The sequence below is a fragment of the Crocuta crocuta genome, unplaced genomic scaffold (assembly GCF_008692635.1).
Source record: "Crocuta crocuta isolate KB4526 unplaced genomic scaffold, BGI_CrCroc_1.0 scaffold131, whole genome shotgun sequence".
In the NCBI taxonomy this organism is placed as follows: domain Eukaryota; kingdom Metazoa; phylum Chordata; class Mammalia; order Carnivora; family Hyaenidae; genus Crocuta; species Crocuta crocuta.
In genome coordinates this window covers 446,951-461,899 of record NW_027528977.1, presented here as the reverse complement: position 1 = coordinate 461,899, position 14,949 = coordinate 446,951, and the positions used below count along the sequence as shown (strand labels likewise).

At 36.2% G+C, this 14,949-nt stretch overlaps 1 protein-coding gene across 2 annotated transcripts in view; it reads right to left on the bottom strand.

The window, feature by feature from the left end:
- Positions 1 to 14,949, bottom strand: part of PAM (peptidylglycine alpha-amidating monooxygenase) — a 149,036-nt gene that overhangs the window by 109,522 nt on the left and 24,565 nt on the right. For both annotated transcript variants that reach the window (XM_077757143.1, XM_077757144.1), the window contains exon 2: positions 7,577 to 7,634. In XM_077757143.1, the coding sequence (XP_077613269.1) occupies positions 7,577 to 7,634 (58 nt within the window). The remainder of the gene's footprint in view (positions 1 to 7,576; positions 7,635 to 14,949) is intronic.

Here is a 14,949-nt window from a genome sequence, read left to right as displayed (position 1 = left end):
TATAGGAACTAGAGATTTAGGAGATACCCATGCACAATCAACTTTAAATGACCTCTGGATATAAGAGGGACACTCCTTTTAGCTAAAGATATGCCATAGAGGAACACAATATACCATGGATAACTAACCCAACAAATAAAAAAGAACTGACTTTTAAATGCAAGTTTGGGTCTTCAGAATTTAAGCATTCTGGAATTATTGCCCATATATATCATTAGAATATCATTATTACTCTCTTTGTTCCTCTTTCTTCCCAGTGGAATCATATTATACATAGTAAATAGTTTCATTCCTATGCTGTGGATATTTTTACATTATTAAACAATTTTTGTCAATGGTACTTTTTATCTAGTGCTGTGCATTAGAATTACATCAGGCAGTTTATTAAAAATACAGATCCTCAGAGTTAATCTTGGGTCAGTCCTATCCCTTCCCCCATCAATATCTCATTTAAATCTCAGAGGTCATTCCAGGCATGTGTATATTTGAAAAGTTTCACAGGTGATTCACACGTGATTCTGACCCCAGTCAACATTTTTAGTGCCTGAATATATGCATTACATAAGCATGCTTAGAGTTTGGTTAACTCATGTTAGTTAACTTGGATGGTATTAACTCTCTTAAAGGCACAGAGCAAACATTAAAAACAAAGTTTCCTTAAAAATAAATGTATAAAGAGTTTTCTAAAAATAATGAGTTGATCCATCAAAATCATTATATTAAAAGAGATCACTGGAACTCTGCAGTACATGGTACAGCTTTAGTTATATCACCTAATGTCATTTCAAGGCCGAGGTCTGAAGCAGGCACACAGATGAAACCTCTGGTGATAACATTCATGTGTGTCTAATGTCAGTATCCTACTGCCTCTAGTGTTTCAAGCCATATTCAAGATGGAGAGACTAGAGACACATAAGGTTTAAGACGTAACAATGTAAAAGAGTTGTTATAATTTTTAAAAAATGATAGGCAGGGAAATACAAATCAAAACCACACTGAGATACCACCTCACGCCAGTCAGAGTGGCTAAAATGAGCAAATCAGACAACTCTAGATGCTGGCGAGGATGTGGAGAAACGGGCACCCTCCTACACTGTTGGTGGGAATGTAAACTGGTGCAGCCCCTCTGGAAAACAGTGTGGAGGTTCCTCAGGAAACTAACAATAGATCTCCCCTATGACCCAGCAATAGCACTGCTAGGAATTTACCCAAGGGATACAGAAATGCTGATGCATAGGAGCACATGTACCCAATGTTCATAGCAGCACTCTCAACAATAGCTAAAACATGGAAAGAGCCTAAATGTCCATCCACGGACGAATGGATCAAGAAGATGTGGTTTATCTATACCATGGAATACTACATGGCAATGAGAAACNTGAGCACTGGGTGTTATATGGAAACCAATTTGACAATAAACTATTTGTAAAATAAAAAAATAAAAATTTTTTTTTTAATTTACAAAAAGAAAAAAAATGATAGGCCCCAAATCTTAATATCCCTTCCATAAACATTCCTGTTTCCCAAAAAATGAAGATTATATTTCAAAATCCTTTATAGCAACGGAAGATAATGCTGTAAACTGTCATGTAAGTGTAGAATATGACCATCCTTAATGTTCATAATCTTGCAGTTGAGTCAGAAAGGTTCAGATAAATGTAAAGCTCACAGCAGTACAGTCCATTTAGCAGCATGTTAAAAACCCACAGCAATCACATATTACATTATCGTCCACCAGCTTCCTGCATAATGATAAAGCAATTCTACACCCAAATAAAGACCTTTGGCTTCAACGTTTTTAATCAGAAAGTTTAATAGAGAAATTGTCGTTAACCCTCACTAGCACGGACAATGATGTACACTTCAGAAAGAATCCCTAATGTGGTTTATGAGGACTTTAAGCTGCAGTTGCCAAATTAAGCAAGAAATAAGACACCTGAGCAAGTCTTTAAATTGAACACAAATTTAAAGTGAAATAATTCTTGCCTCTGAATAAAAGAATTTAAGCACAAAAAATAATTAGACTTCTGGATGATCTATATTTTAAAATAGAACTTTTTTGGTATATGTCAGAAACAACTAAATAATCAATAAATAGATTTTATCAGCCAGACTGTGCAAGCTAAAATAGTATAAGCTTCATTAATCCCTGTATTTGTAATGCCATCTGCGTAGTAGTTCCCTATTAATTTCTTACAGAACGAAATCCATAGCCCCTTTTCACCTTTTCAGGCCATGCGTACTACTGACCAGGCTCCTGGCCCACCACATTTACAACATGATAGCTTCTTACACTCACCCTGCACTCCCCTCGGACAGCCCTCTGCACTTAGTAACCACCCACGACCACTAACATTTACTGAGGACTTACCCCCTGCCAGGCCCACTTATTGCTCACAAAAATCCTATGTCGGGTCCCTTCCCCTTGAACAGATGAGCCTTGAGCAAAGCAGGCTGAATAGCTTGTGTACAGCCATGCAGCCAGCAGGTGGTGAGGCTCACACTTGTGCCCAGTGTGCTCCTTCACTGATACTGTTGGCCACTGGAATATTTTCCCTCTGCAGATCCAAATAGACCATCTTCCCAGATGCAGATAAAATCCTGTCTGTTTCTCACATGATGTTTTCTCTGATTAGAACAGTTGGCGCTCATCTTTTTAGAGCTGGCCCCTAAAGTCATCCCTACTGAAATAGCTGAAATGGCTACTTCAGAATGACTGTCAAAATGTCATGTACCCTTCACTAATGAAGGGCATTCACACATCAAATCCAATTCAAACCTGAGCTTTCTGAATTGGCTGTTTTCCTGGGAGTGTCAGCAAGTGGGCAGCATTTTGACATTACTGCAGTAAAGCAGCACAGTCAACATGCCAGTTACCTTCTGGTGATCTCGAGATGTATGTAACAGAAGACATTCTAACTCTCAGCTTTATAAAATGTGGTGAGATGGTTCCTACTCCTCCCTTTCCTTTTGTTTTACTACCTGAAAGAACCCTGGGCATTATCAGGGGCTGTCATGTTGCAAATGGGTGACAAAACAATAGAAGGCATCCTAGAAATACTCTGAGACAAGGCAGGCAGCAACATCTTTTCTTTCTTGTTTATTACCAAGCAAATCAGGTTTTATCCACTCATCAGAGGCCTATAGGTGTAGCATATCTTACTTGTGCTATCTCTCCAAGTAACTTTCACTATGATGCTATAAAAGCTTCTGAGGGTGCTTGTGGGAAGATACCCAGTGGTCATGTGGAGATACAGACTACAGTTTTCATGTTGTAGAAAATCCTAGATGAAGATGGAAAAGATTATGCAGGCAACTAATCAGAAGCAGAAAGGTGACAGAGTGACTTCATGGGGATGCAGACTCACATGTATGTACAAACGCACACGCACATGCACGCGCGCACACACACACACACCCTTCTATTTACTGCTGTCATGCCATAAAGTGTGATTATCTGAGCACTGTATCATGCTTGACCTTGGTCTTTAGAGTCTTGTGATGACTTTATGTAATGACCCATAAACGTGATCAAAATTAGATTATTCCTGTATTTTTTGAGGTAACTCAACATCACCTGAATATGTGTTTTGTTTAAGAAAGGTCACTTTTGGAAATATTCAAGTCTCGTGGTGCTATTCTGCAGAAGACATTGTTCTACATTCAAGAGAGAAGCTCAAGAAAAGGAAAAGCAATGAATCATTAGATTAATTTCATCTATTTCTAAATTCAATGGCTTCTACTTCATTTGTATAGTGCAATTTGATAGATAGGGACCTGCCATCATTCACTAAGGAAAAGACACATTTATTTACTGGTCATCCATGTGAGGGAAAGCAAGTGGATGAAGATGACAGTCAAATTTTTTGGCTGAGTGGGCTGCTGTCAGAGTCAATTCCTCGGAGTGTCTGTAAAACACCTTTTAGACAGCATCACAGTTCAGTGGTCAGATGCAGATTTTATCATACCTTTACCCATTCCAATCTGTGATTTCTTATTAAAACAATAAACAAAAGCAATGCTCTAGGGAAAGCAATGATTTTGTTCAAAGTATAAAAATTACATTTATCTTCATTAGAGTATTTCTCCAAACAACTACTTTAATTCACATTTACTAATTCAATAGAGACATGTAAACATATCAAAAATGTTGTGCATGCTTATACATAAAAATGCCGGGCATAGGCACATGTAAATTCTATTACAATTGTGATGATATCTTCTCAATGTTAAGAAGTATATCTATCTAAAATGAGTTACATAATTAGTCAAACAAGCAAAAAGGCAAAATTATGAATTATTCCAATGCAATTCTGGCTTTTAAAACCATCAAGAGAGTTTGTTTTAGTCCTAACAAGTAATCTGAATTATACTCTGCCTTTTGTGATTTTCTTTAGAAACTTGAAAAGCCAAAGGAGAAAGTTCTTTTCAGATGTTATAATATTTGTATTCTTGTCTTCTAGAATTCTGCCAGACTGTAATTTCTTTGAATTGGTGTCATATCTCACATCCCCATTGCCTTGCCCAATAACCGGCACACAGCAGAATTTATAAAATCTGCTGAATGAATGAGTAAGTGGCTCTTCTTAGGAAAGAACTATTCCCTTATATTCAAATAAGAGTATAATTTAAGGCAAAAAGGTAAATTGTCTACTATATGATACATTGTCTTAAAAATAGCCAAGCACAATTTTTTTAGTATTTAATCATGTATTAAGCAAGCAATATTGAGTCCCCACCATATCCTGCTGGCCTTCAGAAATTGAAAAGGCACAGATAATGAAAACAGAAAATATAAAACTGATAAATGTCTTAAGAAAAAAAAATAAAGTAGTAAATGCTTTGCAAATCTTCACTTTCAACCATATCTAATCTTATGATAAGGCATCCTGAAACCTAGAATTTGGGAGAACCCACACTTTTCAATAATGGCAAAGCCTTGTTTACCAATAGCAAAACTTTCACTCTGGGAATCAGGAAAAGCTATGCACGATCACCCTCCCAACATACAATCTATGCATCCACTTTTCCTACACTTTTCATGTGTACTGGGTTTCATTTTATAGGATGGTTTGAGGTTTATTTTTGCTTTTGGCAAAACCGACCGGAGTGTTCCCCTTAGAGAGTGAAGGTTAAGGAAATGAAAGAAAAATTGGATTTGATATGAGGAAGACAGAGATGTGCAATCGCAGTATTTCAGCTCCATTTCCATTGGATAACTTCTTTCATTTCTTCCCTGATTCACTATCCTCACATCCAAATCTTTTATGATAGGTAACACACAGCTAGTAAAATGCTTGTGCATGTTCCTTGACCTCTCTGACCCTCTGTTTCCTCCTCTATAAAATGGCTTAAATATGCTTAGCTGTGAGTGTCTTAGTGTCTCATAGGACCTTGGTAAATGATGGGTGGTAATGAGCTGATTATATGAACAAGGATCCTATATAAACTATTGGCCTACCATTTGATTAAATAAAAAAGAGAGATGCTCCTGTCTTTATTTCTCTAATTATAAAGTCGGACTACCTTCAGGTTTGTCCTAAGAATTAATGAGACAATACATGCAAACTTCCCCTCACTTATTCCCTTATATAAATTATTGTTTGGTTTTCAATCTTCCAGTTCTAATTTGCTTACACCTAAACTGTGATTGCTGGGTTATGCAAATAATGGCAACCACAAATCGCCTGGAGCTAGTACATTAAAGGACTCACACTGAAGATGAAACAACCCTGTTGTGAACAAGTGACAAAATCTTTAGCATTCATGCAATACTTCCAGTGACAAAGAAAAGAAAAAAAAATACCGAAAATAATTACTAATCTTACAAGGTCCTTTAAGGACCTTTGAACTGGGAACAGTTTAATCTTTCAAGGGAAGTGCCTAAGAAAATGCAAAACCATTTGGTACTCTCATTCTAATATAGTTCTTTATTAGTTTCCTATGAATATTTCCTTGACTCAATATATCCACTTGTTCTCAATTTTAATTTATGTGAAAGTAAACACATTTATATTAGGAGAACAATAATGCATTCCAGGATATATACTCATAGTCCTTAGAGTCACCAGCTCTGAAATCATATACTACCACCTACCTCCAGAAACAAATCAGTAACCTCTTAATGTGAGACCTATGATGTTGCTGTGAAACGTGACTATCATATTTATACAGGCCTGAAGCCGGGCCTTTGCTTCTATGCAAATGTGAAAGAGGAAGAATCAAGACTTTCTTGGAGCTTGGAAAGAAAATATAAAATCAGTAAAGAAAAAGACTTCATGTAAAAATACCTTTTAGGGACTAAATATTATTTTCTCCTAGGCTGCCAAAAGTGTGGCTATGAAATTGACGAAAGCTTTATTGTTGATATTTTAATGATGAATCTGTATCCTAAATCACATTTGGTATTGCGCAAGGCACTGCAATTATATTTTTGTCTTTAAAGTTACAGTTGAGGATGTGGGAGCACTGTCCTACCTTTTTTCTTGGTAATATTCGATTATTATACAAAGTAAGGACACACAGGCAACACTCAACTTCCTAAAGTCTGACTTTCATTCTTAGGAATTAACTCTGGGAACAAATTTTTAGAGTGCTATTCTAAGTTGTATTTGCTGCTGGAACTGCCAACATAGTGTGTGGGAAAAAATTGCACATTGCTCTGGCTTTTCAGGTCTGTAATGTATATTCCTGTGGGAACACCTCATGAAAATTTATCCTCAGATGGCCCTGAGGCAACAGTACACATTTTATAATTCACATAATGGCTGTTTCAGACAGCCCACTTGAAGATCAGTTTCATGGGACCAAAGCACAACTCATTACCATTACTTTCTCTCCCAAATTAACATCTCAAACCAGAAAAGCAAGCAGTGGGAGACAAAAACAAATCCATGAATAATTTGCCAATCACACCTCATCCCCAAACAGTTAAAAGAATGTCATAGAAATATTTCAGTAAGAACAACCTAGATGAAAACAGATGGTATTTTGTCATCTTTTCTATCTGGTTTAAAATCTCAGCTGGGGAAGGACCTGCCATTTATGAGTCCTCTTATTCTATAACAGGAACAAGAGGACCAATGTTCCTGCCTTTCCCTATCTCTACCTCCTTCTCTTCTTTCTTTTTCTCAGTTTCTCCTTCCTTCCTTTCTATCCATCTACTATTGGACAGGTAAAATCTTAAATTTCCCAATGTTGATTCTAAGTACAGTCGATTTACAGCATGAACCAGCAGGAAAATAAACAGTCTGTTGGGTGGAGCAAAATTAAGCATCCGGCCACAGACAGAAAGCCAATACTATACAAATGGGACCACATGGTATTGACAACCATGGACATCACATGCAACTCCTTAACTACTATTACTCATGAATCTCTCCAGATACAGTTTGCAACCTTGTCTCTGAGTGGCTCTCTCTAGTTTGTTTCTGCATTAGGCATGATAAGTGCATTTTAGAAACTGACAGTAAAAGATTAATATGCTCATAACCATCAAAGAGAACCTTTCACTGATTTCAAATAGCTGCCCTCCCTTCAACCGCCCATCCCAGCTCACCATCCAATTAATACTTACTCACGAAAGCTTCCTCATCCACCGGCAAGCGCACTGACATGCAGAAGTATGTATCAGACTGTTAGAGAAAAAAGGATACCAAATCTGAATTAATCTGCTGCTAGTAAAGAAGGAAAAATAATGAGTAAAAGCATGGACTCTATGACAGAAAAAGAACTACTGGCCCAATGAGGTGAAGCTGCCTGCCAAATAGGTGTGAGCAAGTTAATGGAAGGGCCAAGTCTAGAACTCAGGTGCTCCAAACATTTTTCTAAGACTCTTTCCTAATTGACCTCAAATCCTATTTATAACACCAATTGTTATGAGTGATATTTCTAGTTCTATCACAGTTAAAGACAACATTTTAGATGCTTCAATAAAAAGAGTGAAATACTTTATACACTTGACTTTAAAATGGTAGGAGTTAGTTGGTGTTGGCCATCTTCACTATATGCATAATTAAATATTTAATTTCCTGAATCACTTTACAACTGTCCAAAATATTAATTAGAGAAGTACAATGAATAAAAGTTGGTCTTAAAATATAATATTATGTTTGGTTCTCCCTTACTAATATCTTTATGTAATACATTGAAGAAATCAACATTAACTCAAGTTATACATTCTTTTCCGGCAACTAGTCTCTTATCTAAATGGCCATTTTTCCAGTATCGAATGTATTAACACGAGGAATTTTTGGTGATGAAAACTGCAATTTAAGGAGAATGGGCTTCTCTGCTGATCTATGCATTCCTCTTCCTTAGTGGAAGACCCAATGCAGGGAAGTATGCACCAACGTTGAAAATATACCGAATACAAATACAGACTGCATGCATTTAATAATTCATACTTCATGGATTATTACTATACAGTAGTGGGATCAAGAGACTCCATAAACATGGACAGAGATCATTTGGGTATCTCTGAACCTACTAGTTAGCACTGAAAAAGTGTGAAATTTGTACCTCTTTTTAAAATTCTGTGTTGGGTGGGAAACAACAAAGTGCAAACATGTAGCCAATCAACATCTCAAATTTTGTTAAGTTAGAGAAATATGGTTCAATCTTTATTAAAATTTAAAAAATTAATGTCTGTTCATTTTTGAGAGGGAGAAAGACAGAGCACAAGTAGCGGAGGGGCAGAGAGAGAGGGAGACAGAGAATCCAAAGCAGGCTCCAGGCTCTGAGCTAGCTGTCAGCACAGAGCCCGATGAGGGGCTCGAACCCAAAGGCTGTGAGATCATGACCTGAGCGGAAGTGTCGAATGGCCAACCAACTGAGCCACCCAGGTGCCCCCATTACTACTTTTATAAATGCCATTTTTGTCTCAATTAAGCAAACTCTTTTGTTTCTTTAAAGGTTTTATAATTATTTAGATTCACCTTTACTTTGCTAAGGAAATATACTGAGAAATGTTGAAGGCTGCACAGTAAGGAGGTTAAGCAACATAAATGATGGACATGTGGCCCGTGTCTAAACTCGAGAAATACAGTGTCAAAATAATGCTTAAAGATCTTAGAATCATATACAAGATTGTTCATAAATATTTTTCCAATCACTGAATTATTACTGTTACAAAACATACCTACTCCATTCCAACATAAAACATAAGAAGTTTAAGATTCTTTGCTGTTTGGTCATCCTGATCTAAAAGCAATTCAGTACTGGAAGATATTTAGTGGCTACTATAGAGCTGCTGCTACTATTACTATTTCTAAGAGTCATGAATGCTTATTGTGTGCAGGCATAATTCTGGATGTTTTAACTGTATTATATAATTTAATAACTAAGACAATCAAATATGCTAGATAGATACTATTATGAGCTCCATTTAAAGACAGTGAGAATAATAACTAACATTTATTGACAGTTTACTATGTGCCAGCACAGTTCTAAACACTTTATATGTATTAACTTCTTTAATCCTCAAAACACATCTTTATGATATAATACTATTGTTCTCCCCATTTTACAGATAAAGAAACCGAGGCAAACTGAGGTTAAGTAACTTTACTGTTTGTTCTAGCAGAAACCTGACAACAGGCTGATAGGTTCTTGAATCTCCCCCTTTTTGCTTTAGAAAGCTGGCAATTATACATCTTCACTCTGCGTCTTTGAGATGTAAATCTATAACCCAGAACTGTCTTCTCACATTCAATGAGACAATTCTACTTTGGTTCTCAGCCAGTGGATGCCTTGCTCTAACCTATATCACTGCTTCCTGTCATAAAGATATGAGAAGCTTGTTTTTCCTCTGGATAGGTGCCAATGAACAAACCCAGATGGACTAGTCACATGGGCCAACCTCCCTAACACCCATCGGTGCTTTTCCTTTAGTGGCCCCCAAACGTCAAAGGTCTTCTGTTCTTTGTTCTGGGAAAGTTGAGTTCAGTCCACACTGGACCTCCGTCACTATTACAATAGTTAATTTTGAAGAAAATCTGTCCTTCCCACTTTAACTAGTGTCCACCTGGTTTACCTTTGGCACTAACAAATGCAGGAGCTGGGATGTGAACACAGGCAGTCTGACTAATGCATTACAGATCATTCAAAGCAATACGAACAATTAATGACTTACAAGCAAATATAAAAACAAAAGTCAATTTAAAGTAGCTAAAAGGATCAAAGGTTGCAATTAAATGCAAAGCAAACAAAACTTCTTTTATATTTAGACTTACAGTTTTCAGTTTTATTTTACCTTTCATTTTATTATAAACCATTTCAAGTTATTTTTGGAATAGTAAGTTACAGGAATAAATACATATATCAAATTTGGAAAGTTGATTCTTTTGATTAAAAATAAACAACTAAGCACAAGAAAGGTTCCATTATACAGAATAAAGGAAACTACTATCATACTCAGAATTGATCGGATCCATATTGTAATTCTTATTCTCGTCAGCAGCTGCACAATTTAAAAGGACAGAATAACTTAGGAATGTCTTCCTCTTATCAATTTTTATTTCTTGGCTTATAACTTCTCCGATAGTGAGAATGTATTCAGATTTTAATGGTTTCTTTCCTGTTCTGTGGAAGCCAGTTAAAAAAAAAATGAAGAAGAAATTAGGGAGATCCTCTGCACAATTTGACAAAATTATTTTGGGAGAGCAAAGTCTGTATTATACTTTGATCAATGGTGTACCATGCCCCATCATACTCTGATTTAGTCTTTAACTTCTATCCCAATTTTCAAGATAAAAATAGTTCTGTTAGGAGAAAAGAAGGTAAAACTTTTTTTCCCTAAAAATGAGCACAGTAAAAATCAGTGTCTCAAATCAATAATTAGCCTTCAGCTGAAAACTCTGAGGACCATATTTGGACAGGACAGAGAATAACAAAAAGGAATTTAGTCTTTTCTCTGCAAGTGTAAAAGGTGTCAGTGATTTGTTCTGTGGCATTCTGGTAACATAGTTTGGTTCCTAGTATTTAGTTGAGAGCTCGAGATCTATGTAAGGGTGATCTAAGGATCATTTACAGGGTCTAATCGGAAAAGCCATATCTTAAAGATGACTCAGGGCCAAGTTCTGTCTCTCTTAGGCTGGCTGAGTCTGAGTAAGCACTCTTTTTGTGCTACTTTGTTTTCTTCTCACAATTATGCTGTGAGTAGGTCTAACAGGCACTGCATCATCTTTACAGAAATGGAAACTGATTCACAGAAAGGTTACTGATCTACCTAAGGCCACTCAGGTAGTTAGTGTCAGAAAAAAGATTAAAAGTCCTCAAGTTTACGCCTTCAAGACAATTAGAGATAACTATGTATCTCTCCTGCCACTTTCTTGCCATTAATTTAGTTTCCTGCCATTTAATCTACTTAAACTGTGATTCTGGAGAGTCTTTGAACCTTCATACCTCTTTTTCTCTAACTATGAGACTAAATCCTATATTTAAAATTAAATGCAAGGCTCTTCATAAGTAAATGAATAACTTTTTTTTTTCCCCCAAGACAGGCAATTTGCTGAATAATGGATTGGACAGTGGCCTTTGCCAAACTATTATGAACTCATTATAGCACAGGGAAAGAAAGATTATTTTGGTGATTACAAAACACTGTTTCATCAATACAGATTAATATCTATAGCAGGCCACCAAAAAGGGATAGTTACTTTAAATTCCATGTTGTAAGCAGTAGTCAATACAAGAATTTAAGGCCATAATGACATGTAATCACATAGTTAATTGCTACCAACCTTGTGATAGAGAAACTATTTTCAAAAACAAAGCCTCCTAAGACAACAATATTAAGAAAACTGGAACAATACATTTTTCAAAGTAATAAAATCATTATATCACTGATATGAACAAGTAACCAGTTATATTTTTCTTTTTCACAGGATGACCATCAGTAACACTAATAATATGCTGATCAGATCAATGTAACCTCATACTATCAACCAACAATAAAAAAAAAATTCAAATGACTTAGACATTCAGTCAGCACTTGGCGTATAATACCTTGTAAAAGGGAAAACATTTATTTAGGCTTTTACTTTACTCTAGGAGCTTTCCATCAGTTATATGCCACGATAATATTGCCAGGTAGTGTTTAAACAGACACTGTTTTATAGGTGGAAAACTGAAGCTCAAACAGGTAAGTAACTTGTTTGTGATTAAACAAAATTCAATGAAATGGAATTTGAACTCAGTTCATTAAAGCACTTCTCTTTCCACTGTAGGAAGACAGCTATTAAAAGGCTGTTTTTCAAACCTCTCTAATACCTGAAAAGAAAATGTCAATTATTAGACACAACTTTAGGTGTTTCCTTGATTAAGGGAGAAATAAAGGAATCAAAAACACATGGAATTTAACATGAAGTTTTAGACCAAGTCCCCTACATTTTCAATAGCACCTGAGAGTATTTCATGAAAGCCTATTGACAAGCCACAAGAAACTAGTCTACAGCCACAGCAATTTAATTTTGCCATTATTTTGTTTCTGCAAAGTAAAGCTATTTGAAAACATATACATAACTCAGATCAATGCTTCTCTCCAACACATTCTGAAGACACAAAAACAGCACCTTACTCCCCATTATAATAGCTTCTTCATTTGAACACACTGTCCCAGAAAGGATGCTTCCATAATTCAACCCAAACTACCAGTACAACCTTTCACCATTTTCCATATATCATCATCATGAATCCTCTTTTTCTCTCTGTGGGAAAAACACAGGGTGTGAGCTTGGTGCCAGGGGACTATCTGTAAAATACTGTGGATTCAAACTGTTAACATAAGGCTCAGACGTACAAAAAGGGAGAAATATTGTGAATCTACATAGCCATGTTTCCCGGTGCTCTCTGTTACGGCACATCAGCCAAATCTGAATCAAGAGGGATATGATATTGCTGATGCTTCTTTACTGCCGCTACTGGGAACTATCCCAGAAAAGCACATTTCTGAAGTGCACTAGAGATGAAAAAAGGTGCTTATTATTAAAGAACTCCTATTCTATTAAATCATCAAGTCATTTAAAAATGAGAGTTCTCACATAAGACAACAGGGTTCAGTAACACCTTCCTTAGGTTATTTAAAAAGTGTTCTTTATTTTGATTTAGTCATTTGTGAGATAGAGATCCAGTGGTTTCTATGGAATGAGCAGTTAACAAATCAACTGCTTATTTAAATTAATATGGGACAAACAAAACCATCTATTCACATAAAACCTGTAATTTTTGTTTTGGGAAACCGGAGGTACTATTCAGATTCCAGTGTTAAACACTATTATTTTATCTTGATTAGGTAATATCCTCACTACCCTTATATATATTTTTAATGTTTATTTATATTTGAGAGAGAGAGTGTGTGTTTGCATGTGCGCGGAAGCAGGGGAGGGGGCAGAGAGAGACGGAGACAGAATCTGAAGCAGGTTCCAGGCTCTGAGCTGTCAGCACAGAGCCTGACATGGGCCTCCAACTTGTGAACTATGAGATCATGACCTGAGCCAAAGTCAGACACTTAACCAACTGAGCCACGCAGGCGCCACCCCACCTCGCTGCCTTTATATTGTTTGATCTTGAAGAATCCCTGCAAACTTTCTTAAGGAGACTATTCAGTGTAGTGACACAAATAGGTTTACAAATAGACAACACGACCCAGTTTTACCTGGATATGTTTATTTCTGCAGCCCTTTGCAAACTGGTTGTTTTCTATTAATAGGCCACAACCTGTAGAAATATTAATATTGTGTATGGTATGGTCTCTGGTAGCCTTTTCTCAGCCATCCCATGCTAAATAATCAGAGTGGTGAAACCATTTCATGGTGGCAACTGTGACTTTATGCCTTAGAGTAGTCGCTTGCAAAACAAGTAGTAACCTCTTTACCAACCCAGATCATGCACAGTAAATATGATCCACACAAAGTGTTAAGGATCCACAAAGCTCTTCATTTACATACAGTACTCACTTTGGGTTTAAATAAGTTGAGTTCTTCAAAAAATTAGTGGAAATCTCAGGGACTGATGGTAGTGATGCCAGTTTAACAAGGGAAAGTCTCAGGAAGTGATCAGGCCTCTTTGACAAGGACTTCAGTTAGGAGAGTAAGGAAGCACTGGGAAAATTATCTTCCAAAGTTTTATTTTAATTGATCCATATGAAAAATGGAATCCAATTGCTATTTCCCAAAGTGACTTTAATGCACGCTTATTAAGCTTATACTGTATTTTTTAACAGCATCCTAGTATAAAAGAAAGTAGTCAGTATTTTCAAAGAAAGCTAAAGCAAAGGAAAATTACAGCAAATCACACAGGATTTTCTGAAGTGAAAAACTCAGGTTTAAGAAGTCCACCTCTCTAGGAAAACCAAGAAACAGATCCTTAACTACAGAGGACAGAGTTGCTGGAGAGGAGGTGGGTGGGGAATGGGTTAAATGGGGGATGGGCATTAAGGAGGGCACTTATGATGAGCACTGGTTGTTGTATGTTAAGTGATGAATCACTAAATTCTACACCAGAAACCTATATTACATTGCATGTTAACTAATTGGAACTTAAATGAAAATTTGGGGGAAAAAAGTCAGGAAAGAATATAAACAAGACTTTCTATTTTAGATTCTGTATTCTATATTAAAAATAATGGGCTGTTAAACTTCTTCGCCAATGTATACTTATGTTGGAGGAACATGAAGAATAAAAAACTAATTTAAAAAAAGTCTGCTCTCTAAAACCAGAACTTAAGATACTGACAGATAAAATCCCTTAAACTGTTACTTAGTATATAGTCTATTTTCATTTTCCCCTTGCTATTGTCTTTCTCTTACCATATATATAAAAATATGTGCCTATTTATATTTGACTCTGGAAGAAATAGTCATCATGAAGATTTTATGTTAAAACATTCCCAAATTGACTAAAAGAAAGTATTCTCCAAGAGCTCCACACTTGCCCTAATATTAAGCTATA